At 45.4% G+C, this 26,061-nt stretch overlaps 1 protein-coding gene across 2 annotated transcripts in view; it reads left to right on the top strand.

The window, feature by feature from the left end:
- Positions 1–26,061, top strand: part of SEL1L3 (SEL1L family member 3) — a 99,979-nt gene that overhangs the window by 61,043 nt on the left and 12,875 nt on the right. For both annotated transcript variants that reach the window (XM_055326831.1, XM_055326832.1), the window contains 9 exons: positions 1,211–1,330; positions 3,051–3,191; positions 6,784–6,846; positions 9,872–10,048; positions 12,526–12,653; positions 14,997–15,080; positions 22,196–22,286; positions 22,428–22,512; positions 23,657–23,766. In XM_055326831.1, coding sequence (XP_055182806.1) covers positions 1,211–1,330; positions 3,051–3,191; positions 6,784–6,846; positions 9,872–10,048; positions 12,526–12,653; positions 14,997–15,080; positions 22,196–22,286; positions 22,428–22,512; positions 23,657–23,766 — 999 coding nt within the window. The remainder of the gene's footprint in view (positions 1–1,210; positions 1,331–3,050; positions 3,192–6,783; positions 6,847–9,871; positions 10,049–12,525; positions 12,654–14,996; positions 15,081–22,195; positions 22,287–22,427; positions 22,513–23,656; positions 23,767–26,061) is intronic.

Below are 26,061 nucleotides of genomic sequence, written 5' to 3'. Positions count from 1 at the left end.
ACTGATATTTGGATCGCAGCCCTCTGGTGAAGATGCAGTGAGAGAAAAATCTTAAACACCCGGTACAGAAATGGTTTCAATGAAAGGTGGTGGGTGTCATTGTTCTGATTGTTGCTATTGGCTTGGGGACCTCCCCAGGTTAAACCTGAGCAGGACGTGATGCCTGCTGGGTTCTGAGCCCCAGCACAGTCCCCACTTCTTAGTCCCCCAAAATGGCCCTGGAAGGGACCCATGGCTCCACATGACCACACCAGTCTCTGGAATGGGGCTGCAGACTCGAGTTGTGAATACAAGGACTTTTCTTAATTAACAAAGAGGGTCAGAAGGGAAATCAGGCCTGGCTCCTTGTTTTCTGAGGCTTCTTTCCCAAACTCATGTAGGTCCAATTTTTTCACCATCTGCCCATGGCATGAGCCGGGCCTGGGAAGCCCTTTCCAGCGCCCCTCATGGCATTGTTAAATAGAGTTCATTATGTGTAAGGGGAGCCTGTGAAACAACAGAACTGGTCTCTTGATAAACAGCCCAAATTTACACATCAAAATGAGTCTGATTTTCTTCAGAGGAGTCGGATACCTCGGAGGCCGTGCTCAAATTCAAAACATTTTGTGAACTCTCCCTTTGGGTTCATCCTTAGAGCCTCTAGCACATTCTTGCTCACATCCTCACAGTGAACATGCCCTCTTTTTTTTTTTCAAGGTAGATTTAATTTTTGGAAATAGCCAAAAGATATTTGAAGCTGAGCCCGCTAAATAAAAAAGGTTAGTCATGCAGGATAATAACACTTTGGGATATATATAAGAAAAAACACAAGGTTATACTTAGAAAATATTGATTTACCTTTTTTGATGCTGTGTGTAATCTGGCTCTGAAATCAGCGGCGTGAAAGTGGTCTTCTGAACAAGCCTGAGCAGCAGAAGTGGAAGTGAAATAAATTTTGCCCTCCCAAGGCAAACGCTCTGATAGGAACAAAAATGCCCACTTAGATATATGAGATGCGATACATTCATTTAAAAACAATTTGATCTTATGGCATCGTGAGCACACCTCTTGTTTCAATTATTCATATCGTTTTTACTTGAGCAATTGCTAGTTTCAGAATAACGTCCTGGCTTTGCGTGTCCAAATCATTTGGATATTTCCCTTCTCCCCCTCCGCCCCTTTCTTTCCTTTTTCCCTCCCTCCTCATCTCCCTTCCTGCCCTCCTTTTCAGGCATATGTTGAAACAATTAGACTGAAGGATGATGAAACGCTCAAGGTACAGACCAAAGAGGACGGAGATGTCTTTATGTGGTTGAAGCATGAAGCCACCCGAGGCAATGCGGCCGCTCAGGTAAAAATGTGGCCCACTGTTTTGGCAATCCTATCAGTTATAATAGCTCACGTTATGCCACGGTAACGAAATACCCCAAACCTCACTGGCTTAAAACAATGTGGGTCAGTGTCTTGCACCTGCTACCGGTCTGATGGGATTAGCATGCGCTGTGTCCTCTCCGGCCCCTACGAACCAAGCTACCAGGGGCTTCACTGCAAAACAGCCTCCCACAGCTGTGGTTGCTTAGAAGTGGCACAAGCCACTTCTCCCATTTCACTGGCCAACGCAAGTCACTTGCGCTCTCTTGACTTCACGTGGGCCGGAAGCGTAGCCCTACCCTGCACCCAGAAGGAGAGAGAGCCGCAACCTTTCTGATCTGGCCTCAAGACTACCAATGGCTATTTTAGGGCATTGGATAGAAAGAAAGAGAAGCATCTTGGGGGGCAGGAGATATTAGATGGGTGGCAAGAAGAAGGCCATGAATTTGGCTAGGAGAATAACAGAAATCAGGTGCAGCGTATTATACCAAAGCACCAAGCTTGGCTCTTGAACATGTCTTGTTCTTTGGATGGACTTTTCCGAGGCATGAGAAAGGGCAGAAAGCTAGGAGAATGTTCTCTATCTGACTTCTTGCCTTGGTTTCACTATGAAGAGAAACTCGTGACAGGAGCCAGCTTAGGCTGATTGTACCCGGAGGGAGAGGGCCTCCTTCCCAAAGAATGGCCTTCACCTTTTCTCCTAGTGGGCACATGGTGTGGGGAAGGACCTCTGAATCTGCTAAGCAGGTGGAAGTCCAGAGATGGGAAAAAGAAAGAAAATAGAAAAGACAAATGCATTGACAAGCAAGCATTTCAGAGACCCTTTAGTAATAGGCCTCCCGCCCATCTGTGGAAGTCTTCCTAGACTTTCAGGAGATACTTTGCTGGAGGTTATAAGTATTTGGGGCAGGGGGGTGAGTAGGAGGAAATGGAGATGAGAGAAGAAGCAGAAAGGAGGAAAGACCATAGGGGGCCAGAATGGGGCCAGAAAGTTAACAAACATTCCTCCGGTTCCCTCCTTGGGCATCCCAAGCCTCCCATCTTTCTAGTGCAGGAAGGAATTCCAGTGCCTAGTTCTGGAAAGGCCCACCGCCGGAGTCATTTCCTGGGTGCTCCAGAGCTAGTATGCACTTCCCTTCCTCCATTCAGCAAATCCCTGTTGGGTAACTTCTGTGGGTTTCTACTGAGCTTTGCTGAGTGGGGACTGAGGGGGGAAAGGCAGACAAATCACAACTTGAGGTTCCGATCCCTGGAGAGCTCCCCATCTTGAGTGTCATGGTGGGGTGAGCCGTGTGGACAAATGCTGGGGTGGGAGGAGATGAGTGCCCTTCTGATTCGGATGTGCATAGGCCTTCGTGCCACTCACTAGGTTAAGGGGATGGCATGTACCTCCCAAAAGAGAGGAGACAGTCCTTTTGACCAAGTTCCATCCAGCTGTCCCCCTGGGTGCGTGTGGTAGACTGATTCACATGCATGTGCATAATGCATTGTTTCCAGCTGGTTGCTAAGGCCTTGCCTTGTATTTACACAAGATCACCTTTCAGGGCTCCAGCCCCCAGTTGGACGATAATGTGTGTCTACCTAATTCCTGGTTCTCAGTATGAAAACTTTTTGAACTAGGTTTGTCCTTCCACCTTTTAAAGCCTTGTGTTAAGCATTCCACAGGAGAGTCATTATTCTAAATTGCTACTGTCTTGAAGCAACGACTGGCCCAGATGCTGTTCTGGGGCCAGCAAGGTGTGGCCAAGAATCCTGAAGCGGCAATCGAGTGGTATGCCAAGGGTGCCCTGGAGACTGAGGACCCCGCATTAATATATGACTATGCCATTGTGTTATTCAAGGTAAGAGTCCCTCAACTTGGGCTGAAATCATGCAATTCTTATCAGACTTCCCAAGCAGTTTCCTGTAGGCATGCAGGCAAACAAGGAGTCTGTAGCTGGAGAAACTTAGTATCTGCTTCTGTCACTCTTGATGGAAAGAGATATTTGCTGAAAAGGCAGAATCAAAAACAGTCCCTTGGTCGAATTTTTAATCATTAGTTGTTGGTTTGGCTCCTGGATTCTCTTTGCTTTTGCAAGAACTCTAGCACTCGAGGAGGCACCCATACTTTATGGATTGAAAAACAGCCACCAGCCCCCAGAGGTACTGCGAGTTCAGCACCAGGCAGGGTTGTCATTGAATTTCAATGAATTTCACCAAGTGCGTGTTTGGCCTGGCTCCCGCCAGTCTGGTTGGTCAAAACAAAGATCTTGTTTTAAGGCAACATGGGAATGGGGGGTGGGTTGAAGGAGCGTTAGCCCAGGAGACAGAATGGAGTTCAAATCTCTCCTCTGCAGTCATCAGCTAGGTGTCCTCAGAGTTATTTGATCTCGTGGGACAATGGTAAGGACCACGGATTGAATGGGCTTCAAGAAATGTAAAATATGAAATCCCCGTGGTTTGCACTGATTGATTGAACACTTACTACCTGATTTACATGTGTTCATGCATTTAACCCTTACAACCATCTTGCAAGATAAGCACGGGGTACGTTATGATTGCTGTTTATATATGTGGTAACAGAGGCAAAGAAAGTTTGTTTTTTTTTTTAACTTGCCCAAGGTCGCACAGTTGGTGCATTTTAGAGATCTGGGACTGGGATCCAGGCAGTCTGGCTTCAGAGTCTGTGTTCTTCACCCCCAAACACAGACATCAACTCACCAGCCTTAGAAAAAAAAAAGATCTGCTGGTTCTGGTAAGGAGGCCCTTGGGCCCCGTGTCATGTCCAAAGGAAACAGCTGCCCTCAGAGAGCAAGTGTCTTCAAACAAGGACATGGAGTCATGTGGCCAGGTCCATCTTCAGAACCACCGCCGTGGCCACTCACTGATTAACAGCCATGACTCTGCTACATTTAATCCCCTAAGGCCTTCAAACCTATTGGTTCATATGGTTTCCAAATTTAGGGTCTGGACTTTTCCTTTTTCAGTTGTCAAGTCAACTTAGAAATGGTTTGACTCCTTGCCATATGCCAATGAAGCCAAGTGTTTATTCAATAAACACCCATTCGGGGCTGACAAAATGCCAGACTCTGCACTGGATGGAGGGACAGATGGATGAGTGCTCCATGTCTTTGACCTCAAGGGGCTCATGCCCCTTGATAGGGAGAGGGCAGGCACGCAGAGGCATCTGGCCGCCGGATTTGGGCTGGCCACTGTCAAAGTGCAGAGAAGATAACAGCGTGAATCAGACATTACCTCTGACCACCAAGAGCTCACCATCTAGAGGGAGAGGCAAATTCATGAATAAATGACTCTGGAGGTTTTCCCAACCTTAATGATTTTGGGTTTTCCTGCATTCTAACTAAAACTCCCTGAGTGGGGATGAAGGAAGCCCCTTTTCAGTATTTCAGTAATGGGAGGATTTCACCTCTGGCCAGAAGGTCACTTTAAGTGTATTCCATCTGAAATAACCCCATGCAGAGCATGAGCTTCCCAAATGTGAAGAGCAGTAAAATGCCTCGGAGCTCTGGGTGGACATTTGGCATCTTGTTCTTGTCTAAGAAAATCCAGGCCATCTTGTTTTGCATCCTCATGAGGATAGAGCCTTGACTTTTACTGTAGCAGCTTTTTTCCATGAATTCACCCGGCGGATATTATTGAGCACTTACTGCAGACCAAGACTTCACATTTTTCTCACTTAACAGCTTCCAATACTACTCAGATTTGTGCATGGTGCAGAGTCTTTGTGCAAGAAATTATCCCACTTAGGTATAAATAACAAATATTCTGGAAAATGCTTGATGCCTAGAAACGAGAGTATCTGAATTCTAGTCACAGATCTAACTGTGAGGCTCTGGGTAACTCATCCGGTCTGGGCCCACTGTATTCCTTCAGAGCAAAGAAGTTGCAAAAGATAAACCTTGAGTTCAACCAGGTTCTAACATCCGTCGTCCTAATCTTTCTGACGCTTTTCCAGACCTCCAAAAAGGTTGTCTCACTGCCAGTTATTCCAAGTAGTCTTCATGTCCTTTTTTCTTTCCTCTTCCTCTCTATTAAATGAAGTAATGGTGCATTTCTGAAAAACGCTTTCATCTTCAACTTCGCTTCAGCTCATCGGTTTCTTTAAATGGGTAACTTCAAGTCGAGTAGAAACTTGGTGTATATAATTTAACTTTTAGTTGGAGTCACAATTTTATTTTGGGGCCTGAAAAATCCAGAGGCAAACGTACCCTGCACGTTTTGTGCGTCCCGTGAGGAGGTCATGAATCATTATACGTTCTCAGCACGGGATGGGAATGTACAGGAAGCAGAGCGTGGTAGTCAGAAGCTTGGACTGTGGGGCCTGCCTGCCTGGGTTCAAATCCTGCCTTTGTGTCTCACTCAGTGTGGGACTCTGGGCATGCAGGGGCTCAGGTGGGAATGCCAGCTGCACCCCCGGGGCTTGTGGCGAAGACTACATATGGCAGCACGGTGCCGCGCACATGGTCATTAACACAGGGATGTTTGCTAAGACCATCCGGTTGCAATGAATATAGCAAAGCCCCCCCACGTGGTATCACCTGTGAGCCCATCAACCACTGTGTCTGAGGCCAGGAAGGCTCCACAGGGCACATGCAGTGTACGTGTCGATCACAGGTGCTGGGTGAGTTTGGTAGTGGCGATGGTTTCCATCTGGCTCCCCTTGCCCACCAGCTTCATTGTCAATCCTATGGTGAGATGACCTTGAGGACCCCTCCCGCCCCACCCTCAGACCCACCACTTCCCCACACGGTCCTGCAGACAACTCACTGTGGTCCCACAAAGTTTCTCTCTTGTAGCCAGAGCCCCAAAGTGGTGCTCAGACCGCTTCTTCTGGAAAACCTTGATCTTGCAGGAGGAACCTTGTCGGTTTCTGTCAGCATCTGAGGTGACAGATTCCAAGGGGTCCTATCTCCCTCACAGCTGGCTCTCGAGCTGGTCCACCCTGGGCACTCCTGAGAAGACCCAGGAAGGCTGCAAAGGACAACGTAATAACTTCTGACTGTCCATGGCAGATCGAGTGCTTTATCTGGCTCCCAGTTGAGGCCATCTGCAGAAAGTCGCTTCCAAGATGACCAAACTCATTTAATTGTCCTTCAGGGCTTCTCCCAGTAGTATCTGTGGGTTGACGGGAATGCGATTCACCCCATGACCATGGGGGGTTTGTGTGGATGCTAAGCTGGCAAGGTGAGGTCTGTGGTCTCTGGGCCACACGTACAAGCAAAATAATGGTGGTGGTGGTGATGATGGTGATGATGATGGTAGAGCGGCTCTGCCTACAGAAATCTTGAAGATAGGCTTTTAAGTAAGAAGGCTGGAGTTTTCATTTTTCTTTCCAGTATTTTATATGGAGCCAAGTTGATACACCTGCGTGGTGTTTTCGAGGGCAGCCTGGATTTATTTTCTTCATACTCATTGCTGTTTACCATTGTTTAGGGTCAAGGAGTGAAAAAGAACAGACGGCTCGCCTTAGAGCTGATGAAGAAAGCCGCTTCCAAGGTAACACTTCTGCGTATTGTCAGAGGGAAACATTTGCACCACACACGCCCACGGGCTCCCAAGTCTGCAGGCGGAAATGGCCAGCCTTCAGCCTTTGGCCCGGCCCATAGAAAAGAGTAGGGAGGGAGGGTCGCTGGCACAGCCGTGATTAGTCACTTTGGAGCTCCAACACCACAGTGACCTGCCACAATGGGGAGGGCAACGCTCAAAAGCCGAATTCACCTTCCAGTCAATAGAATTCAGGCCCAGTTTGTTTGAAAGCTAAAATTATAATCACGGGGCTGCCCTGACAATAAGCAGGGTGGGGGGACCGGGTTCCTTGGAACTGTGTAAAAATGCCATTGAATTAGGGAAACCAGAGGCTAATTCTTTGGAAGGTTAACCCTGTCGTGTCCAATGCCCCGTTGAGTTCCCGTGTGCCTTAGTCTTGGGGATGTTTATCAAGCTGGTGACCAGGTTTAAAACCTGCTCTGTCTTTGTCGCTATTTATTCTTCAATGTTGTCGTCAGGTCAGCACCCCAGAAGGGAGGTTAGATATCGCTTGTGAGGGGACCCACGCACATACAGGGCTTGCACACTCGCAGGTGCGTGCACGCAGATTTGCAAATAAATAAAGTTCGCAGAACCCGCTAGAATTCTAACAGCCTTGACAGAGTCCTTTATAGCCCTTCTGGTTCTTGAAAGTGCTTTCCTCCCCAAGGCTGCTAATATTTGCCTGATCAACAAAGACTCCTGGTGTATCCATGCTGATTTTTTTTTTCCCCTCATTCTCCCTTGAGAAGTTCAGAGTCCTCTTTTTTTGTGTGTAGAACAAGAGATTGGGGCAAGGAACAAGAGAGCCAAGAGGATTTTTCTCCACCTTTGTGGTGTCAAGAGGGCACATGACCCATGAGAAGGGAGCCCATGAAGGACACATCACCTCATGCCCACCCCCTCCCCCCAAGCACACACACACACAAATTAAAAGGCCAAAGTGGAGAAGCAGTTCGATGGGGCTCAGAGAGGGCCTTCCTTCCAAAGCATCCTAAACAGGGCAGGTGTGAAATTGGCATCTCTTTAGCCATCGGAGTGGTGGGCTGATGTCCAATGTGCTTTGTTTTGAAGGGATTTTTAGCTAAGTTTAGGTTGAGTATCGGGAAATGGAGCTTTATGGCCTGGAGTCATCACATCCTTCAAAGTGCGATGTGATTCTCCCTCATTCACTGGACAAGGAATTTTTAAGTCCCCACTCTTTGTCAGGCACCGTGGTGAAGGTCCAGTGTAGTTTGGTTTGGGGGAACTAGCGAGAAGTCCCATGGGGAGCAAATCTGGTGATTGAGCTGTCAATGTGCAGAACAGAGGATGAACGGTAAGCCGGAAGACGGGAGTTCTTGTGGGACTCCAGATGCAATTCCTCAAGGAGCTCTGCAGATGTTTTGAGGGGTGACAGGTGCATTTGAATAAGCCTGTGGCCTCTGGCCTTGCAGCAGAAGTCACTGTGATGTGCACGTTGCATAGGCTTGTTCCAAAGCTGGTTCTTACTATTTTGTAGTACGCTCTGATCTAAGCCAGTATTGAAAGGCATTCTGGAAGACTCCCTAGGAGACCATCTTGCACCTAGTACAGTGTGAGGCTTGGGAAGTTTCCTTCTATGACCAGATAGATACATGGCACTGACACCCTTCCAGACATCAGCCGTCTTGGGGGTCAGCTATCCTGGGGGCCTGCATTTCTGAACCCTACTCTCCATCCCCAGGGTATAGGATTTGGATTCCATTTTGTGTAGCACCAGCCTTCAAAGGGTGGCCTTGGGTCATTCATCAAGTATTTATCGAGTGTCTACTCTGTGGCAAGTTCTAATATAGGTACTTGGGAAACAGAAGAAAGATTCCTGCCCTCATGGAGCTTCCATATTAATGGGATTTGTTAGTTTCTTTCCCCTGGTCTTCCTGGCACCCGGAGCCCAACAGAAACACTAGAAAGTGTAGCTTTTTAGGCTCCACTGCAGACTGAAAAGGCTCAGACGGGGATCTTGGCATCTGTTCTGAAGGGACACCTGTCCTTTGCTTGTGAAGGTGGTGAAAGAGATTTGGTTCTATACTTAGACTCTGACTTGACAAGTCTTACACATGCAAGGCACGGTGTGACCCTCAGATCCTTGTCCCCCTGCTTCTTCATGGCATTCCTGCGTGGGTCTGGCAGGAAGAGGGGAATGAGAACCGTGTACGCCCAGGCCCAGGTTTGCACACAGGTGTCTCACTGCTGGGCTGGAGGCTCCCCCAGGAGCACTCACACCCCTGCAGGGCTCCTAAGGCCTGGACAACCAGGGTGCAGGCTGCCCTGTGGAAGCAGGTGGGAGCACCCGGGGAAGGCAGACGAGAGCATCTGATAGCACGAAATCGGCAAGCACGGGGAAGCTCCAGACTAGATTCGCATGAAGTGCTTCCTCAAGTCCATCCCCAGGTGTAGACATAGTTTTAAAAGCCTCCTCGCATCGCCACTACCCTCCCCCCCACAACCTCCACTCTACCTGTCAGGACTAGGACTCTCAGTGGCCTCAAAGCACCTGTGCTTTGCAAGTAGGCTGTTGTAGCTGCTTCCCTCGAGGACCTGTTGGTGCTCAGGGCAGAGTAATCAACAGATGGGCAGGCAGGTAACCTAGAAAGTGTCCCAGCCCAGGGATGGTGTCAGGCCTCCTCTCGCAGGTGAGTGCTGGGGAGTTTCAAGGTCACTGTCAGTACTGCAGAGCAGTAAGAGGCCTCTTTGTAGACAAGGGCATGTCAAAGAGCCTCAGGAGCTGAGCCGTGACTGGGGGACAGCATCAGGAATCCCAGCAGCAGCCAGATGGAAGCCACCCAGGAAGGCTCTGAGGTGGGCTCGTGGTTTCTAACACTTAGCTCTTCTTCAATGCCATCTGTGCCCCAAAAGGAGACAGGTTTTGCTCAGACTCGGGCAAAGTGTTTTCACAACAATCGATTCTCTTTAGGTCTCAGTAAAAACAAAACAAAAAAGTGATTTCTTTTTTTTTTGTTTTTCTGAAATCCAGGGATTGCATCAGGCAGTCAATGGCTTGGGATGGTATTACCACAAATTCAAGAAAAATTATGCCAAAGCAGCCAAGTACTGGTTAAAAGCAGAAGAGATGGGGAACCCGGATGCATCGTACAACCTTGGAGTCCTGTATTTGGATGGCATTTTCCCAGGAGTTCCTGAAAGGAATCAAGTAAGACTTGAGACCAGCTGGCCACCAGCTCAGCTACTGTGTGTCCGGCCTGCCTGAGGCCCCGGGGGTGGCACCAGGCCTGTGGGTGGTGCAGACGCCTCCCAAGACACAGCCCCTGTCCTCACTCAAGTCCCGGGCCCAGTTAGGCAGATAGGATAGCAAACAGCAAAGGACTGTCTCGAGCCAAGTGTCAAATGTGAGCTAATTGCTGTGACCCAGACAGTTCTCAACAGGGGAAACCGGGCAGGCTGCACGAAGGAGGGAGTCATCAGTTAGGGAGGGAGGGGGAGACGATACGAGGTAAGAATGCATGACAGGCAGGCAATGTAGGCATCGATCTTACCGGAAGCAAAGGGTGCTGGGTCCAGATAGGGTTGCCTGATATAAGACCAGACTTTTTTTTTTAAGATTTTATTTATTTATTCATGAGGGACACACAGAGAGAGGCAGAGACACAGGCAGAGGGAGAAGCAGGCTCCACACGGGGAGCCCGATGTGGGACTCGATCCTGGGACCCTGGGATCACAACCTGAGCCAAAGGCAGATGCTCAATCCCTGAGCCACCCAGGTGCCCTGAGACCAGATTTAATAATAGTGAAAAGAGTGCTAATCTTCAGTGTCTGCTAAGCACTTCCTCTGTGACAGACACTCAGAAATACCTGACATGCATCCCATGTCATTCTGTCTTCTGGAATAGCTGCTATGATTGTATCCATTTTACGGAGTGACCAGTCAAGGCTTACTCAGAGCCACATGCTTAGTGGAGGCAGGACCGGGATCCCTGCGCACAGTGGGAGCCTCTGATTATTAATAATACTATTGATGATGGTAATTATAATTTCTGCATCATTACAGTCAACAAATTTCATTGAATGCCCACCCTGTGCCGGGCACTCCTCCAGGCACCAGGGACACAGCAACAGACGAAAACAGCCCCTGCTCTTGGGAAGCTTATATTCCAGAGGGGAGCAGAGACAATAAGAAAATAAATATGTAACATGAGGGCGGGTGGAGATACGCGTCATGGGGAAATAAAGATCAGAGAAGATCTCTTTGATGATCTGATGTAGTACAGAATCCTAAAGGAGCCTTCCATCTGTCTGGGAGAAGAATATTCCAGAAAGAGGGAACTTCGAGGGCAAAGCCCTAGAGGAAAGCAGTCTTGGCATGCTCCAGGAACAATAGGGAAGCTGGCGTAGTGGGAGCGAGAAGCGGGGAAGGGGCGTAGGTGGGAGGGCAGGTTGGGCGGGCAGGTGCGCAGGTCATTGTGAGGTCGTGGCTGCTCGAGGAAGATGGGAAACCACTGGGCAGCTCTGGACGGGGCAGTGCTGTGTTTTAAAAGCCTCCCCCTGGATCCTAGCAGAGACTAGGATTAAAGAAGACCAGAGGGGAGCAGGGGGTTAATGTACTGAATCCAAGCGAGAAAGGATGGGCCACCCCAGGAGGGGACAGAGATGTGGCTGGGTGATGCATGTCCTTTGAAGGTCAAGGTGACCGGGCTTGCTACCGGATTGGATGTGAGGTGTGACAGGGAGAGGAGTCAGGGTGACTCCAAAGTGTGTGGCATGTGTCGAGGTGGAAGATGCAGGGGGGGAGACGGAGGCAGCGGCAGGTCTCCGGGGGTAGGCCGCTGGAAGGTGACTGCCGTGAAGCCCCCGCCAAGCCTCCAGAAGGCATCTCCCCTGGTCCTTGACACAGCCCTCGTGCTGGGTACCATCAGAAGCCCCACTTTTCACTTGGAGACATTTCTCAGTTGGAGAGATTACCAATGGCCAAGGTCACCCTGCGCTGCTAAGGAGCGGAGCTGGGATTTAGACCCAGGCCTGTCTGACTCCAAAGCCCTGGCTTAAGAACGACCGCTAAAGTGCCCCCCGAAAAAATAACAGTAAACCAGCAGAACATTCGCCCTTCCGAATGTTTGTCTTATTTTTTCCCTCTGCCTCTCTCTGACTGCAGGAGAGGCTGTATATTTTCATGCGTTGCTAATGTCTGCTAACCCACCCACGTATATGCCAGTGTGGATTTTTTATTGTCATATTCTAATTCTCACCTTCCTACGGGAAATGCAGTTTTTGCACACGAGTTTGAAGAAAGGTATTAAGCAAGGTGAGGAGAGCCAATGCCTGAATGTTCACCTGGTGTGACTTCGGCAAAACTCTGAAGCGTAGCTGTGTAGCTTGCAGGGGTTGTGCGAGTCCCAGCGACGTGTTGTCCTATTTATTTAGTGGGTAACCTTCCCCGAATAGCTTCCCATCGAGGTTATCGCATCCAGGGGCCAGCTTCTGTGATTGGCTGTCTTCCCGGAGCTTGACTCAGTTTTCCTAAAGATCCTAAGAAGGTGTAAGCCAGTGAAACTACCAGGCGTTAAGTGTCCACCCCCACCCTCCTCACCCTGGCCCCCCAGGTTGGCTCTGGTGAAACCAGCCCAGCCAGGAGGACTCCTCACCAATGAGATGACTTTGTTGATCTCTCTACAGACTTTGGCTGGTGAATATTTCCATAAGGCTGCACAGGGCGGACACATCGAAGGAACTTTGTGGTGTTCTCTCTATTACATCACAGGAAACCTGGAGACTTTCCCTAGAGACCCCGAGAAGGCTGTTGTGTAAGAATCTGTCAGATGTTGTGTACAAAGGAAAAGCCATGTCCTTTATTCACTGAAAATGGAGTTCCCTTTCTTTGTTTTGCAATGTTTGATTTAATCCGTATTTTTTAGCGATCACGCATGCATGGGGTTTAAAGAGCCACAGACTTTGACAAAGGCGAAAATAAGGAAATTTTAACTGAAACAAAAAATAATAATGTGACCTGGAAAAATCAGGAAATCTGCAACCCCACCCAGACTGCTCCCTGCTCTCAAGAATAAGTCATTTTCAGTCTTTTCGTTATTTCTTTACTGTTTGGCTCTATCTTTCAATGACACGTTTATATACCACTATTTCTTGTTATTTTCATTATAGGCTTTGTCTGTTGTTAATCCATTGTAAAAAGTTTAGTTCCCTCTCCTGCCCCCGCCTGCTGTCCCTCACATCCACACTTCCTGTCCCATTTTCCCAATAAATATATCTTTTTTTTGGTTCGACCAGTGTCCCCTATTATGACCACATGAGTGCTAGGCACAGCTGAGCCATGTAGTATCCTATGATTACTTTTTCTTTCTTACCCAGTTTTTTGTTTTCTGTGAAGTAATCATTATATTTCATAGTTCTTTAGTGGCTTGGCTTTCTGCGTGCTTATCATTTTCCATGTGTTTGATCTCCAAATTCTCCCACAGTTGTTGAGATCTCTCCCAGTATGTCCAGACCCACCAGGTATTGGATTAACTTAATCTCAGTAACATCTCTCCTGGAGTCTGCTTAGGACACAGCTGCCCTCCTGAAATTAACTTTGTCATCACCATAGGGGTTTCCTTTTCTTTCATCTCTAACTTTTTGGGTTCTCCTTGCTGGACCCCATTTCTTCCTCTTTCTTGGCTTACTCTTACACTTTTGTAGAGTACATACTACAGTAGCTTCCTAAAGAAAGGTGAACAGGAGGCACATTTTTGAGGTCATGTGCATCTGAAAATGTTTTTCAGAGGTTGGTGAATTATGGCCCGTAAATAACATGAAGCCCACCCTCTGCTTTGTGTGGCCCCAAGAGCTAAGAATACTTTTTACATTTTTAAAGAGTTCTAAGGCAAGCACACACAGAGATGAATATAAGTAGAGACTATGTGTGGCCCGCAAGGCTTAAAATATATACTATCTTGCCTTTTACAGAAAAAAGAAAAAAACAAAACAAAACTTCGCAGACCTCTGCTCGAGACCACCTTCATACCAATAGTCTGGCTTTTCAAAAGGTTGTTTTTTATAAGACATTTGCGAGCAAATCCAACCTGACCTGGACTCAGTGCTAAAACCTGACTTAGGCAGACTCTTGAAGCTTTTTATCATTATTGGTTAGGATGCTTGATGTGAACATTCATGTTTCATAAATTTTTCTTTTGTGTGCTCGCTTCGGCAGGAAATATACTAAAATTTGTCTTTTGTTATTGATTTCTAGCTTAATTCTACTGCAATCAAAGAATACATTCTGAATAACTTCAGTCCTTTGGAATTTGTTGAGGCTTGCTCTATGACCAGCATAGCGAATTTTGCTACACCTGCTTTTTATGTTTTATTAGAGTTTGCATGTTATATCTTTTTCCAGCCTTTACTCTTAATTTTTTCTTCTTTTAGTTTTAATGTGTGTCTCTTCAAAGCAGCATATAATTGTTTTTTATATACTTTTTCTTCAGTGTGACAAGTTTAGTTTTTAATTGGTATATTTAGACCATTTACATTTAATGCAACATAAAGATAGATTCTGTTTTAAATCTGCCATTTTACTCTTTATTCCTTATTTTTCCCATCCATTCTTTGTACTTATTTCCCTTTTTTCTCATCCTTCCTTTATATCGATCAAGTATTTTTTAAAAAAATTTATTTCCCTCATCCATTAGCTTATTAGTTGTGTATCCTTATAATATTCTTTTAGTGGTTGTAGACCTAAAGACTACAACAGGCCAGTTCATTATTAGTAAAAATTCTCCAGGATAAATTAGGGAACAGAAAAAAGTGGGGAAACCTTATCATAAATCTGTAAACATGTTTTAATGGAGAGAATACCAGGACTCCTGGTAAATATTATCCTTCTTCATATTGGCAGCTCTTTTTCATTAGGTACCTTTCATGTCTTTGTTTGCATACATGATAACTCCTAAGTATTCATAAGATAGGCACTGAATGCAAAGTTCTCAAAATGCATCTTTCTTTACCTTCTTAACATTCATTTCAGGTTTGTTGCCATGTAAAAATTCTAACCAGCAAAATAATCCCCAAGTGGGATTTATTGAGATCATATGAAGAAAAAAGCAATTATTTAATTTTCCACAGTTTGGATATTTTCTTGTTCCTTTTCTTTTCAGATGGGCAAAACATGTAGCTGAGAAAAATGGCTACCTGGGTCATGTCATTCGCAAAGGCCTCAATGCCTACCTGGAGGGTTCATGGTAAGTTGGGGACCCACGTTAGAATGAGCTTTCTCAGCCCTCACCTTTCAACTTGTCAGTGGAGTCTTTATGAGATGGAGTCTTAAAATACAACCGAAAAAGCAATTTGCAGGGAAATCACGGCCTCCCAGTAATGATATTCAGAGTATCACAGACTGATTGGCTGTTGATTGGAAAACATAGCATTTCCATGTTTAATTATACACAAAAATTAGTTCTCTAGGGGAAGCGTCCACATTCATCAAGCTGAGAGACACATGAATGTGTTGACTTCTCCTCCCTTCAAGCTTATTCCTCTTGGTTTTAGAGTGGAGACAGCACAGGGAGTCTTAGCTGAACCTCCGCCTCTCCCTGGCAGACCACAGGAAGTGCACAAGAAGCAGATAGAGCAGTGTGTTTAAGGCTCAAGCTGAATCCTTCCACTGATACGTTACTACCCCTTCCATGGCCAAGAGCCTGGGATTACTGGAACTCACTTACCAGACCTTCAGTGCCACAGCCAAACAGACTCCCCATTTTAACTTTCTTCTCATGGAGCTAACAGATCTCATCCTGTACCCTATAGGATGAGACGCTGTGCTGAGGACTTGCAGATGCTCCCCGTTTGCTGTGCCTTGATTTTACAAATAAGGGCACAACCCTCCAAGCTGAAAACTTCACCTGATTCCATCTTTTTGTTTTCTTCTGCTGGTCCTACCGCCCTGTCTTGGTTTTCCACGGGGCCATATTTTTTTGGCTGGTCTATTGCCTAAATTATCTGGGTATTTCAGTAACGGCTACAAAGGGTATGCACATCAGCACGTATCCCATTGGTCCACTGCTTCAAAGACATGTTAGACCAGACCTGTCATAGATCATCATCTGATCTGAACCTTAATTAAGGATTAAAATATAAGCCCAAAAGAACACTATTTTCCCCTTTGGTCCACAGGTGCCTGCACCATAGGCAGATAGCATGTCAGTGAATGAAAATCTTAAAGAAGAGCAGGGAACGGAACCCGGTGAAAACAACACCTAAAGGAGTGTTTGTTATTATCCTGTGAAAGTTTATCATCGGTAGCCTCACTTTGCACAATCGGGGAAAAGATTTTAATGAAATTATTATTTTCCGATTGATAAACCTTATAATTTTTCTGGTGTTTTATCTTGTCTCCCAAGCGAGCTTCAGTTTATAAAACTCACAAATTTGACTTTAATTTATTCTCTACTTCTCATCCCCCAAACTTCCCACCCTTCATTCCCTCAAGAAACTTGAGGGGGAAAAGAGCATTCAAATACTGAAGTGCGTATGTGGGTTTTCCCAAAGAGAGAGCACATCTGTAAACACCCCCACACTGACAACACACACACACACGCACACGCACACGCCAAGATGTTTGACACTATTTTTCCCATAAAGAGAGTATCTATTAATAGCTTACATTTCTTGCCTGCATTTAAATTTAACATCACCAAACATTTCAGGTTAGCATATTGTGAAATTTGCTGTGAAGATCAAGATGAATTAAGGTTTTTGTGACCTGTTGTCTTACAATAGTCAACCACAGCATGAGATTGATTTTTTTTTTTTTTGGTAGAGGGGAGGGGGAAATTAAGTGTGCTCTACACGGTTTGTGAGTTCGGGTCCTGTTCAGCAGATTTTACTGAGTACGCTTCAATGCAGGCTGACTTGCCACAAGCTGCAGGGGATGCCACAAGCAGGGCGTAGGGAAGTTGGCTGCCTCATTTCTTCCTTATGCCGAGCAATCTGCTGTTCCTCTCGGGGCCCACATTCTGTCCGACCTTTGGATCTTTGAACTTGCTCTTTCCTCTGCCGAGAAGTCCTACCTAACTCCTTGCTCCCTTTAAGGTCCTGATCGCTCTTGTTGATTGCCCTCTGGCTTGCACCCCGGTGCCAGCACCTAGTGGTACCTTGGAAGTGCTCAAAAACAAATGAGTGCACAAACAAAGGCAAATAGAACAACCCTAACTTGAGGCACATGAACAGTATGTAATGAGCACGAGGGATTCTGAGAAGGAAAAGATGCTATCTGGTTTGTGGGACTTAGGTTCGGCCTTCATGCCAGGGGTAGCAGGTGATATGGCCTTGAGGGGTGGCTGGGATTTCCGCTTGGCCATGTAGGGAACAGCATTTCTGGTGAAAGGAATACAGGAACAAAAAAGCAGAGATAGGAAAATTCTGGGTGAGTCTAGAAGCTTTTAAGCCACCAGTTTGCCTTCAGGAAGATTTGTAAAAGGGAGTGACACGTAACAAGACCGAAGAGGTACCGCTTTATGGAACTTGGAATGGCAGGTCGTACCCTTTTTAAATTTACGAGGCAGTGGGGAGCTATTGATAGTTTGGGGAGAGAGAAGGAAGAGTCTGAAGGGGCGTACTGGTTCAGAATCCAGGTAAAAGGTGCTGAGCATCTGAACTAGAGATGTAGCCAAGCCAGTTGAGTTGTTTTTCCTCTCTTCTGTCATTCAATAGTTGATACGTATGAAGTAATATGTTTTATATATATATAAAATCCCTTATGTATATATATAAAATATATATATGTTATATATAATATATATATATTCTCAAGCATAATGATAAAATGAACACCTGTAACCCTATGTAAGAAAAGGAACAGTTGTGTTTCTCTCCCAGATTAAACCCCCGGCACCCAGAAGTAACCATCACGCTGAGCCTTGTTGTTGGTCTTGCCTCGTTTTCTTTCTTTTTTTCCTTTAAAGATTTTTTTTTATTATTATCCATGAGAAACACAGAGAGAGAATGAGAGGCAGAGACACAGGCAGAGGGAGAAGCAGGCTCCACACAGGGAACCCAATGTGGGACTCGATCCCAGGACTCCAGGATCACACCCTGGGCTGCAGGCGACACTAAACCGCTGTGCCACCGGGCTGCCCTTGCCTCGCTTTCTTTATAGTTTTGCTATATGTGGATAGATTCCTAAGCAGTAGATTTATTAGGCTTGTGTCTGAGCTTTATATTATTAGAACCATATTCTATATAGCTCAACTGCCTTTTTTTTTAACATAACGTGTTATGAGATTCATATCCCTTGATGCATGTATCTGCGGGTCACTCACTTTGACTGCTATCATACACCACACTTAACTTACCAATTCTCATTTTAACACCCATGTGTGTTTCCCTTTTTTTGTTGTTTTTAAGAACAGTGTGGCCATGAACATTTTTATGTGTATCGTGGCATACATTGGATAAGTTTCTCCAGAATATAAACTTAGGAGTGGGCTCACATGGCGGGCACTTTATAAGATAATGTTCGATTCTATAGGACAATGCCAACTGTTTTCCCAAAGGATTTTACCAATTCATTCCCCTGCCAACCATGTATATGTTTTTGTTTCTCTATATCCTTGCCGATCTTGATGCTGATGCTAAGTATTATTAAGTTTCAATCTGGATCTGAAGCCTTTTTTCTATCAACAGGAAGAGACATCTAGTATCTGTTAGAATGGGAAAGATCTTTGTCAAAATATAGTTGAGGCAAAGTACTTCTATTTCCTCCTGCTCTCCCAAGTCCTGAAACCCGCCCTGGGGTTAAATAGGAAATACATGAATGTTGGCCTCCCTACACCACAATGTGGCTTTTGGGGGTACCCTCTATTTTGCTGTAAGAGAACTAAATCATCCATCAATGTCCCAAGTCCATCCTCCTTTTTCATTTTCTGTAAGTGAATTTATTCTGGACGTTATTTTCAAATTACATGTGTCAGTTTGATGAGCTTGTACTTTTGTGTTGTTCCAAGATTTATATGGGATAGTTTAAAAGAGTAGCATGATTGAGAAAGGGGCTTTTTGCTGTATAGGCATAATACGGAAGATAATGTTGTCGTGCCTGGGGCTGTCCTCGGACACCAGGAGCAGTCAGCTAAGGAGAGGCTGGCTGTCATGTTCCATTTCTCTCCGCCTTACCCCTATGTGTGTTTTATCTGTGCGCTGTGTGTTTTATTGTCCTTTGTCTTAAATATGCCCCAAATATTTAACCCAGGAGGTTAGCCAGATTATGGTGGGCTTGAGGCAAGAGAAGGAGGCCTGCCAAGTTCCAGTTGAAAGAGATTCACCTTTCTGCAATAGACCGGAGGTCCCGAGTGCCACTGAGATCCAAGGATTTTTTTTTTCCTTTTAATTTGAGCTGCTTCAGGCATTGGCAGAGAAGAGCACAAAGAACATAATATAATTGTTTGAGAAGCTGCTCTGAGGCACTCAAATTCACAATTCACAGCAAGCAACCAAAGGATTGATGATTAAGATGTATCATTAAAAAATTCTCTAAGTGTATATGCTGAGTCGGAAGTGGGAGGATTGCAAAGGTGCCCCTAAACTCATTCTTTGCTGCAAATCCCTTCCTCTCTGCGTCCAGCCACCACCCCCATCCTGTCAGAATGACTGTCTGGGGGGCAACTTCACTTTAGTGCACTGGAAATAAAGCTTGAAGCTCCGGTTAGCTTCTTAAACCTTGAGGAAATTCATGGAAGGACAGTACAGTTTTGTGGCTTGCCTTTGGGCTTCCTGCTCCGAGTTAAGTGCTGCGTACATGTTTGTTCCGTGAATATAAATATAGAAATATCTGTAATGAATACTTCTGGGCAGTCTCTGCTGAAACACAATTAAGCAAGAACAAAGCACCGGGCAGCTAAATGTGGGTAGGATTTCTGCAGAGGTGTCATTTCTCAGAAGTCTTAATAAGCTGAGAAAGCCTGGCCTTGAGAGTTCTAACCTTCCCCCGTGGATGGTGGCGGTGTGGGAGTGCACCGGCATCTGATGCTTGCTTCTGCGAGATGGAAGACAGAGGTGGTTTCCCCTTCCGTGCTTCTGTTGACATCAATGTTTTATAGACCTCTCTTTTTCTGATGGATTTCAGTGCTTCCTCCAAGGAAATGCTTGGGAATTTCCTATGAAATTTCCTCTTGGCTTTTACAATAATTGGACAGTGGAAGTTATTCCTGTAAAACTCCCTCCTCCCTGGCCTCCCCACCACCAAAGCAGCTTTAGAGACAAGATACTGTCTTTATAAAGTTTATCCTAGTGACTCAGTTCTTACAGGAAGCGTCAACCTCATGCCTCCCCTGCACATCCTAACAGGCTGCCTGACTGCTGTCAGAGAAAACATCGTTTTGTTACATTTTAATAATGTGAGCCACATTCCATCCAGTTTGGGTAGCAGAGGGACCTGGCCCAACATTTGAACTTGAGCCAGCAAGTCTATACCATCTCCTTCCCTCATCCGTTCCTGGGGGAAACAGGCACTGGATCAGATGTAAGTGTCTCCGAAGAAACCTGAGATTGTAAGACTTTGAGAATGGGTCCCTGTCGGAGAATGATGGGGACCTTCTGCTGGGCCTCCTTTGCACGCTCTCCATCTGGGGTCTGTTCTGAAGATTCTTGTCATGAAACATGAATCTTGCCAGCTGTGTAAGAAAATGCCTAGGCATCCTTTGTGTTGTTCTTACAGCTGTAGTCGTGGGCTTGTTATCTGGCTTGCGATGCAGGGGACACTGCCCAGCCAGCCTCGTCTCTCTTTAGCATGAGTCATGGCTAATTGGTCTGCTGCCGTGGGTGTCTGGGAAGCCGAGAATCAGCTCACTCAGCGGCTCCATGGCCCATGACCCGCACTGTGTCTGAGTGAAGGCCTCACTGTCCTAATCTGACCCCCAATCACGTCTCTTTGTCTCTAGGGGACGGGCCACCAGAAGCTGCTTTAAACAGAGTAGAAAAAATGATTTCAGAATCTGCGCTCCTTATTTCCTCAATCCCACCATAAGCCAGTTTGCAGGTAGAGCTGCAATTAAGGAAGAGTTAATTCTTAATGTCAACACCTGAGAATGAAAAATAAGCTTTTTAGGAACAACAATATAAGGTCAAAATAAAACTTTACTCATAAACTGGGTAACACAAAGAAAATGGAGGAAATCAGGAAATCATAGAAGTGAAAAGAAAAGAAAATGACTTGATCCTCACTACCTAGAGATAAGTACTGTCAGCATTTTGATAGATAATTTTTAGGTTTTATTCTTTTTCTCTGCGTATATGCACCTGCATGTGCGTGCAAATGTGTACACTTGATTTTATTTCTGTTTTACAAAAATGGAATTGCTCTGCTTCTCATCCTGCTCTTTTTTTTAACCGAATGGAAAATTTTGCATAAACATCTTTCTGCGTCTTTGAATTCTCTCTACAGCATCCTTTTTAATGGCCTCATCTGAAAGTGGCCGCACCGTGGGGGTAATTTAACTACTCAGTGATTTTTCAGATATTTAAGTTGCTTCCAGTGCTTTTTGGCCATATACACGGCTCTGCCATGAACTCTGTTGTCACAGAATCTTTGCACATGTCTCTGTTTCTTTAGAAGAACCCTTCCCAGTTGGCCAACTGGCATGTGCATTCTTAAGACTTTCCACATTTAACCAGTGGGTTAACCTGCCCTCCCACAAACACTGGCCGTAGGAATTTATCTTTTCCCCCAAACCCTTGCTGCTATTCTGTCTTGTGAATCTTGTGCCAGTCTTTCAACAGATGCACCGTGATCCGTCATTGTTTTGCCATCATTCAATTATGAGTGGTTTTTATTTTTTTTTTCTGTGTGTTTTTTTGGCCATTGAGATTGGACCCCTTGTAAACGCCTTCCCTTCTGCCAAAATGCTAATGCATCACAAAAGATCAGATTTAATTAAGCTTTCTCAGGATCTAAAGCCCCAGGAAGCCTTTCACAGAACAGAGGACCCAAGAGCACAGGGCCTTTTCTAAATGCCACTCATCTCCCCTAAGAGGGGATGGAAGGATTCGAGGCTGGAAAGCTAAATAGACAGCCCAGCCCGCATGCCACACGCCGTTCAGCCAGTAGAGGTAGCTGTTGCACCAACCAGCTCCCCAACCTTATCAGTGAGTTCAGCCTTGGAGATGGAAAATAAATCAGTGCCTGCAGTATTTTTAACAACAGTATTTATTTAAAACACACACACACACACACACCCCAAACTCATGATTTTGTGGTTTTAAAAAAACTGCTTATTTTGTGCCCTCTTGTGCTTGAATATAAAGCTCTCTGTGAATATTAGCAAGAGCCACTATATGAAATTTATTATTAATCATCTATTTTTAGGCACGAAGCTTTGCTGTATTATGTTTTAGCAGCAGAAACTGGAATTGAAGTGTCACAGACAAATTTAGCACACATCTGTGAGGAGAGGCCAGTAAGTAAATGTATTCTTCTCGGAGTGGAAGCAAGCTCTAAGGTTAAGGATAATGAATTGGGTTTTATGAAAGGTAAAATTAGTCACTTGGCTGAAATATATTAACGAATTCACTTTTTCTCCCCGCTTTCCCCCCCTTAGGACCTGGCCAAGAGATACTTGGGTGTTAATTGTGTTTGGAGATACTATAACTTCTCTGTTTTTCAAATTGGTGCTCCTTCATTTGGTATGTATAGGAAAAGGGGTGCTAAACTGATGCATTGGAAGCTTTTAATCTTTAGGATCAGGGACCATCTAACAGCTTTGTGTGAAGTATGATGTGTCTAAACAATTAGGAAAGAGTGTGAAAAACCCTGCTATTAGGGTCACGAGTAAAGTGCTGTCAGCCTCAGGCAATGGGCTTCTCCTCCTCCATGGTCCACAGAATGCTTGAACCCACCATTTCTTCAGAGTTGATGAGAATTCAAAAGAGAAAGCTACTCTGGAGAGATTCTCTGGGCCAGTCATTTGCCTTTTTTGCCCTCAGATGTATCCCTGTCTTCCTCTGCTCTGCTCTGCTCTGTATGGAAGAGGTTGATCCCCAGGAACTATGGTTCTCTGACTCCTGTGTCCTTGGGCATCTGATGGGCTTCAGCCAATGGGAGGTGGTGGCAGGAGATTGCTGGATGGGAGGACGTGAGAAGCCCAAGTATTTCTCCCCTTCTCTCTCTATTTCGGGCCATTCCGACAATGGCTATACGCGCCCATGGTTCCAGCTCCTGCCTGGCAAGGCCGCCCTCTGTGGTCTCAGGTGGTCCCAGATCTAGGGATGGTAGTAGTTTCCCATATTACTGTTCTCCGGATTGTTGGCTGTTCCTCCATTTGCCTTTTCAGCCCTGGTAAGCAACTTTCCAGTGTTGAAATCCATCTTTTGAACTATTTGACACAGATTCTATTTTTCTGCCTAGACATTGAGCGATACGTACACCATTAAACAAAACTTTTTCCAGGGAGAAAAAAAATAAAATACGTGGCTTAAACAGAGTACAGAAATACCCATCGGTCATCAAGCCCAGGCAGCAAAATTTCAGACGTCAAGTAAAGTGCCCCAAACGATCTTGGTCAATTGGGCAGTAAGGTTGCAGATGGGGATTTTCACAGACCCATTTGGGAGAGCTGCCCAGCAAAGCAAGAAAATGTGTCCAGAAATGGTGGTGCTCAGTACAAAAGTTTTTCCTACCCCTCCCTTCCTGACACACCAAGGAAACAATGATGTTACGCATTTGAGTTCTGGTAGGAAAAACTCACCATGGTGAGACTGGGCCAACCTTTAAAATGTCTGTCTGAAATAAAACCACTTCACAAATAGCCCTGTGCTTTCTATTTCACAGCATATTTGAAAATGGGAGACCTTTACTACTATGGCCACCAAAACCAGTCACAGGACCTTGAGTTGTCCGTGCAGATGTATGCCCAGGCAGCCCTGGATGGAGATTCGCAGGTAAACCGCAGGAACGAGCTCTCGGTGATGTCTCTTTGCGAGCTTGCAAGGCCTGGAGTCCTCAGATGCCCTCCCGCCTTTATCTGCTCCCCGGTGTGCAGAGTCATTTCGCATCCATTGTCACAGCTCTGCGAGGACGCGAACCGTAATGGTGATACCTTTATTGAGCACCTACTGTGGTGGCTGCACCGTTCTCACAGCAATCTCGTGAAGCTGGGGATTCTGTTATAACTATTTTATAGGGAGGATAACGAGACTGCAACAAGGTGATAAATTGCTCAAGAGCCGAACAGTCGGGTAGCAGGTGAAGCCGCCCCATCTTAAAGCCACATCTTCTGGCTCTGAGTCCAGGAGTCTTTCTACCAGATTCCATCAAATTAACTCACTGCATAGAAACCGAAGAGATGGCAAGTGTGGTCAGAATGGCAAGTGATTCACTTGTTGAGCTGAGCCAACCCCTCAGTGATAGGAGTTTGCTTTTCGTGACTTTTGGCAGGGGAAGCTTCTGACTTGGGAGTATTTTTTAATTTATAGAAAAGCTACGAAACGAGTACAGAGAGTTGCTATGTACCAGTCATCCAGCTTCCCCTAGCGTGACTATCTGGCCCAAAACCACAGTTCCATTATCAAACTAAGAAGGTAGTGTTGGTTCAGTACCATTAGGTGCACTTCAGGCTTTACTTGGGTTTCACTCATTTTTTGCACTAATGCCCTTTTTCTGTCCTGGGATCTCATCCAGGGTCCCACATCGCATTTAGTTGTCATATTTCTTTAGTCTTTTTCAATCAATAATAGCTCCTCAGTCTGTATTTGTCTTTCGTGACCTTGATACTTAGGAAGAACCCTGGTTGGGTATCATGTAGAATGGGCCTCGATCTGGCTTCTAGAATGAAGTTATGTGTTTTGAGCAAGGAAAGCACAAAAGTGATGTGTCCTCCTCAGTGTGTCGTATGAGGCATACGTGATGCCAGTATGTCTGATTACTGGTTAGGGTGGTTTCTGCTGGGTTTCTCCCCTGTAAAGTTCATATTTGTCTTTCTAAGTTATATATATCCTGGGGAGATAGTTTGCAACTCTGCAAATATTCTGTTTCTCCTCAAATTTCTGTCCCCTAATTTTAGCATCCTTTAGTAGGTCTTGCCTGCAACGATCATTAGTGTGGTGTGCTAATGATGATCCTCTGTTTCCCTCACTGCTCTGACACTGGCTAATCAGAATTCTCCCCTGAGCATCTCAGGGCCATTCTCACAACGGAAGTCGCAATGGTTGATGCCTTCTTAGACACCAGGTTTCTGGCAACGTGCTTTGGGGTTTGATGACACAGCAAAAGCTGGAAACCCATCCCTACCGTAGTGTCTGTTTTACTTTTTTCTAAGGGGGTCCTACATCCAGGTGTTTCTTTATTTGGGTTAAAACCCCACGTCTTTATCACTTCATAGCTATTCGTACCCGGCCAGTCACTGAATCACTGAGTCTGTGTTTTCTCTTTTGGAAACTGGGGATAATAATAGTATTTAGCTCATAGGTTATAAGGATTGAATGTTATTAAACATTCAGCACTGAATATACTCAATGGACATGATCTTTCCTATTATTATTTCTTCTGGAATGAAATAGGAGTTGCTGCTGAAAAGGACTCACAATAGAGCCAAACGCCTTTCAGGGATATCTGCTGTCACTCAAATTTAGGGGACGAGGTTTTTTTGTTTGTTTGTTTGTTTTTCAATTCTGATGTTTATTTTTTTTGGACAAACAATGTTATTCAAACATTAAAAGATCATTTTAAAGGAAAATAAAAATTAAAGGATGCAGCCACAGTTCTGCGGCAGGGGCTTTACTCTGTCTTCCTGTCCCCCTCCAGCCACAGGCAAGTGTCTCTCTGTGATGTTAACAAGAGTGTCTGTGCCACTTAAAAATCCATCTCTTGGGACGCCTGGGTGGCTCAGTGGTTGACCGTCTGCCTTCAGCTCAGGTTGTGATCCCAGAGTCCTGGGATCAAGTCCCACATCAGGCTCCCCACAGGGAGCCTGCTTCTCCCTCTGCCTGTGTCTCTGCCTCTCTTTCTGTGTCTCTCATGAATAAATAAATAAAATCTTTTTTAAAAATCCATCTTTTCTAACATATTGTAGGAATGTGTGCTTTTTACTGCCCAGTCTCTGTAATTATTAATTACTCTTAACCACTGTCCCATTTTCTGTTGAGCCAATGGTGGTAATTTATTAAGCTTTATCTTATTGGTGGACGTTTATTCTTGTTTGCTAATTTATTCATTGACCTGGCCCCTATTCACTCAGT

Source organism: Nyctereutes procyonoides, unplaced genomic scaffold (assembly GCF_905146905.1).
Source record: "Nyctereutes procyonoides isolate TBG_1078 unplaced genomic scaffold, NYPRO_anot_genome, whole genome shotgun sequence".
NCBI lineage: Eukaryota > Metazoa > Chordata > Mammalia > Carnivora > Canidae > Nyctereutes > Nyctereutes procyonoides.
This window is presented reverse-complemented; position numbering and strand designations above follow the sequence as displayed.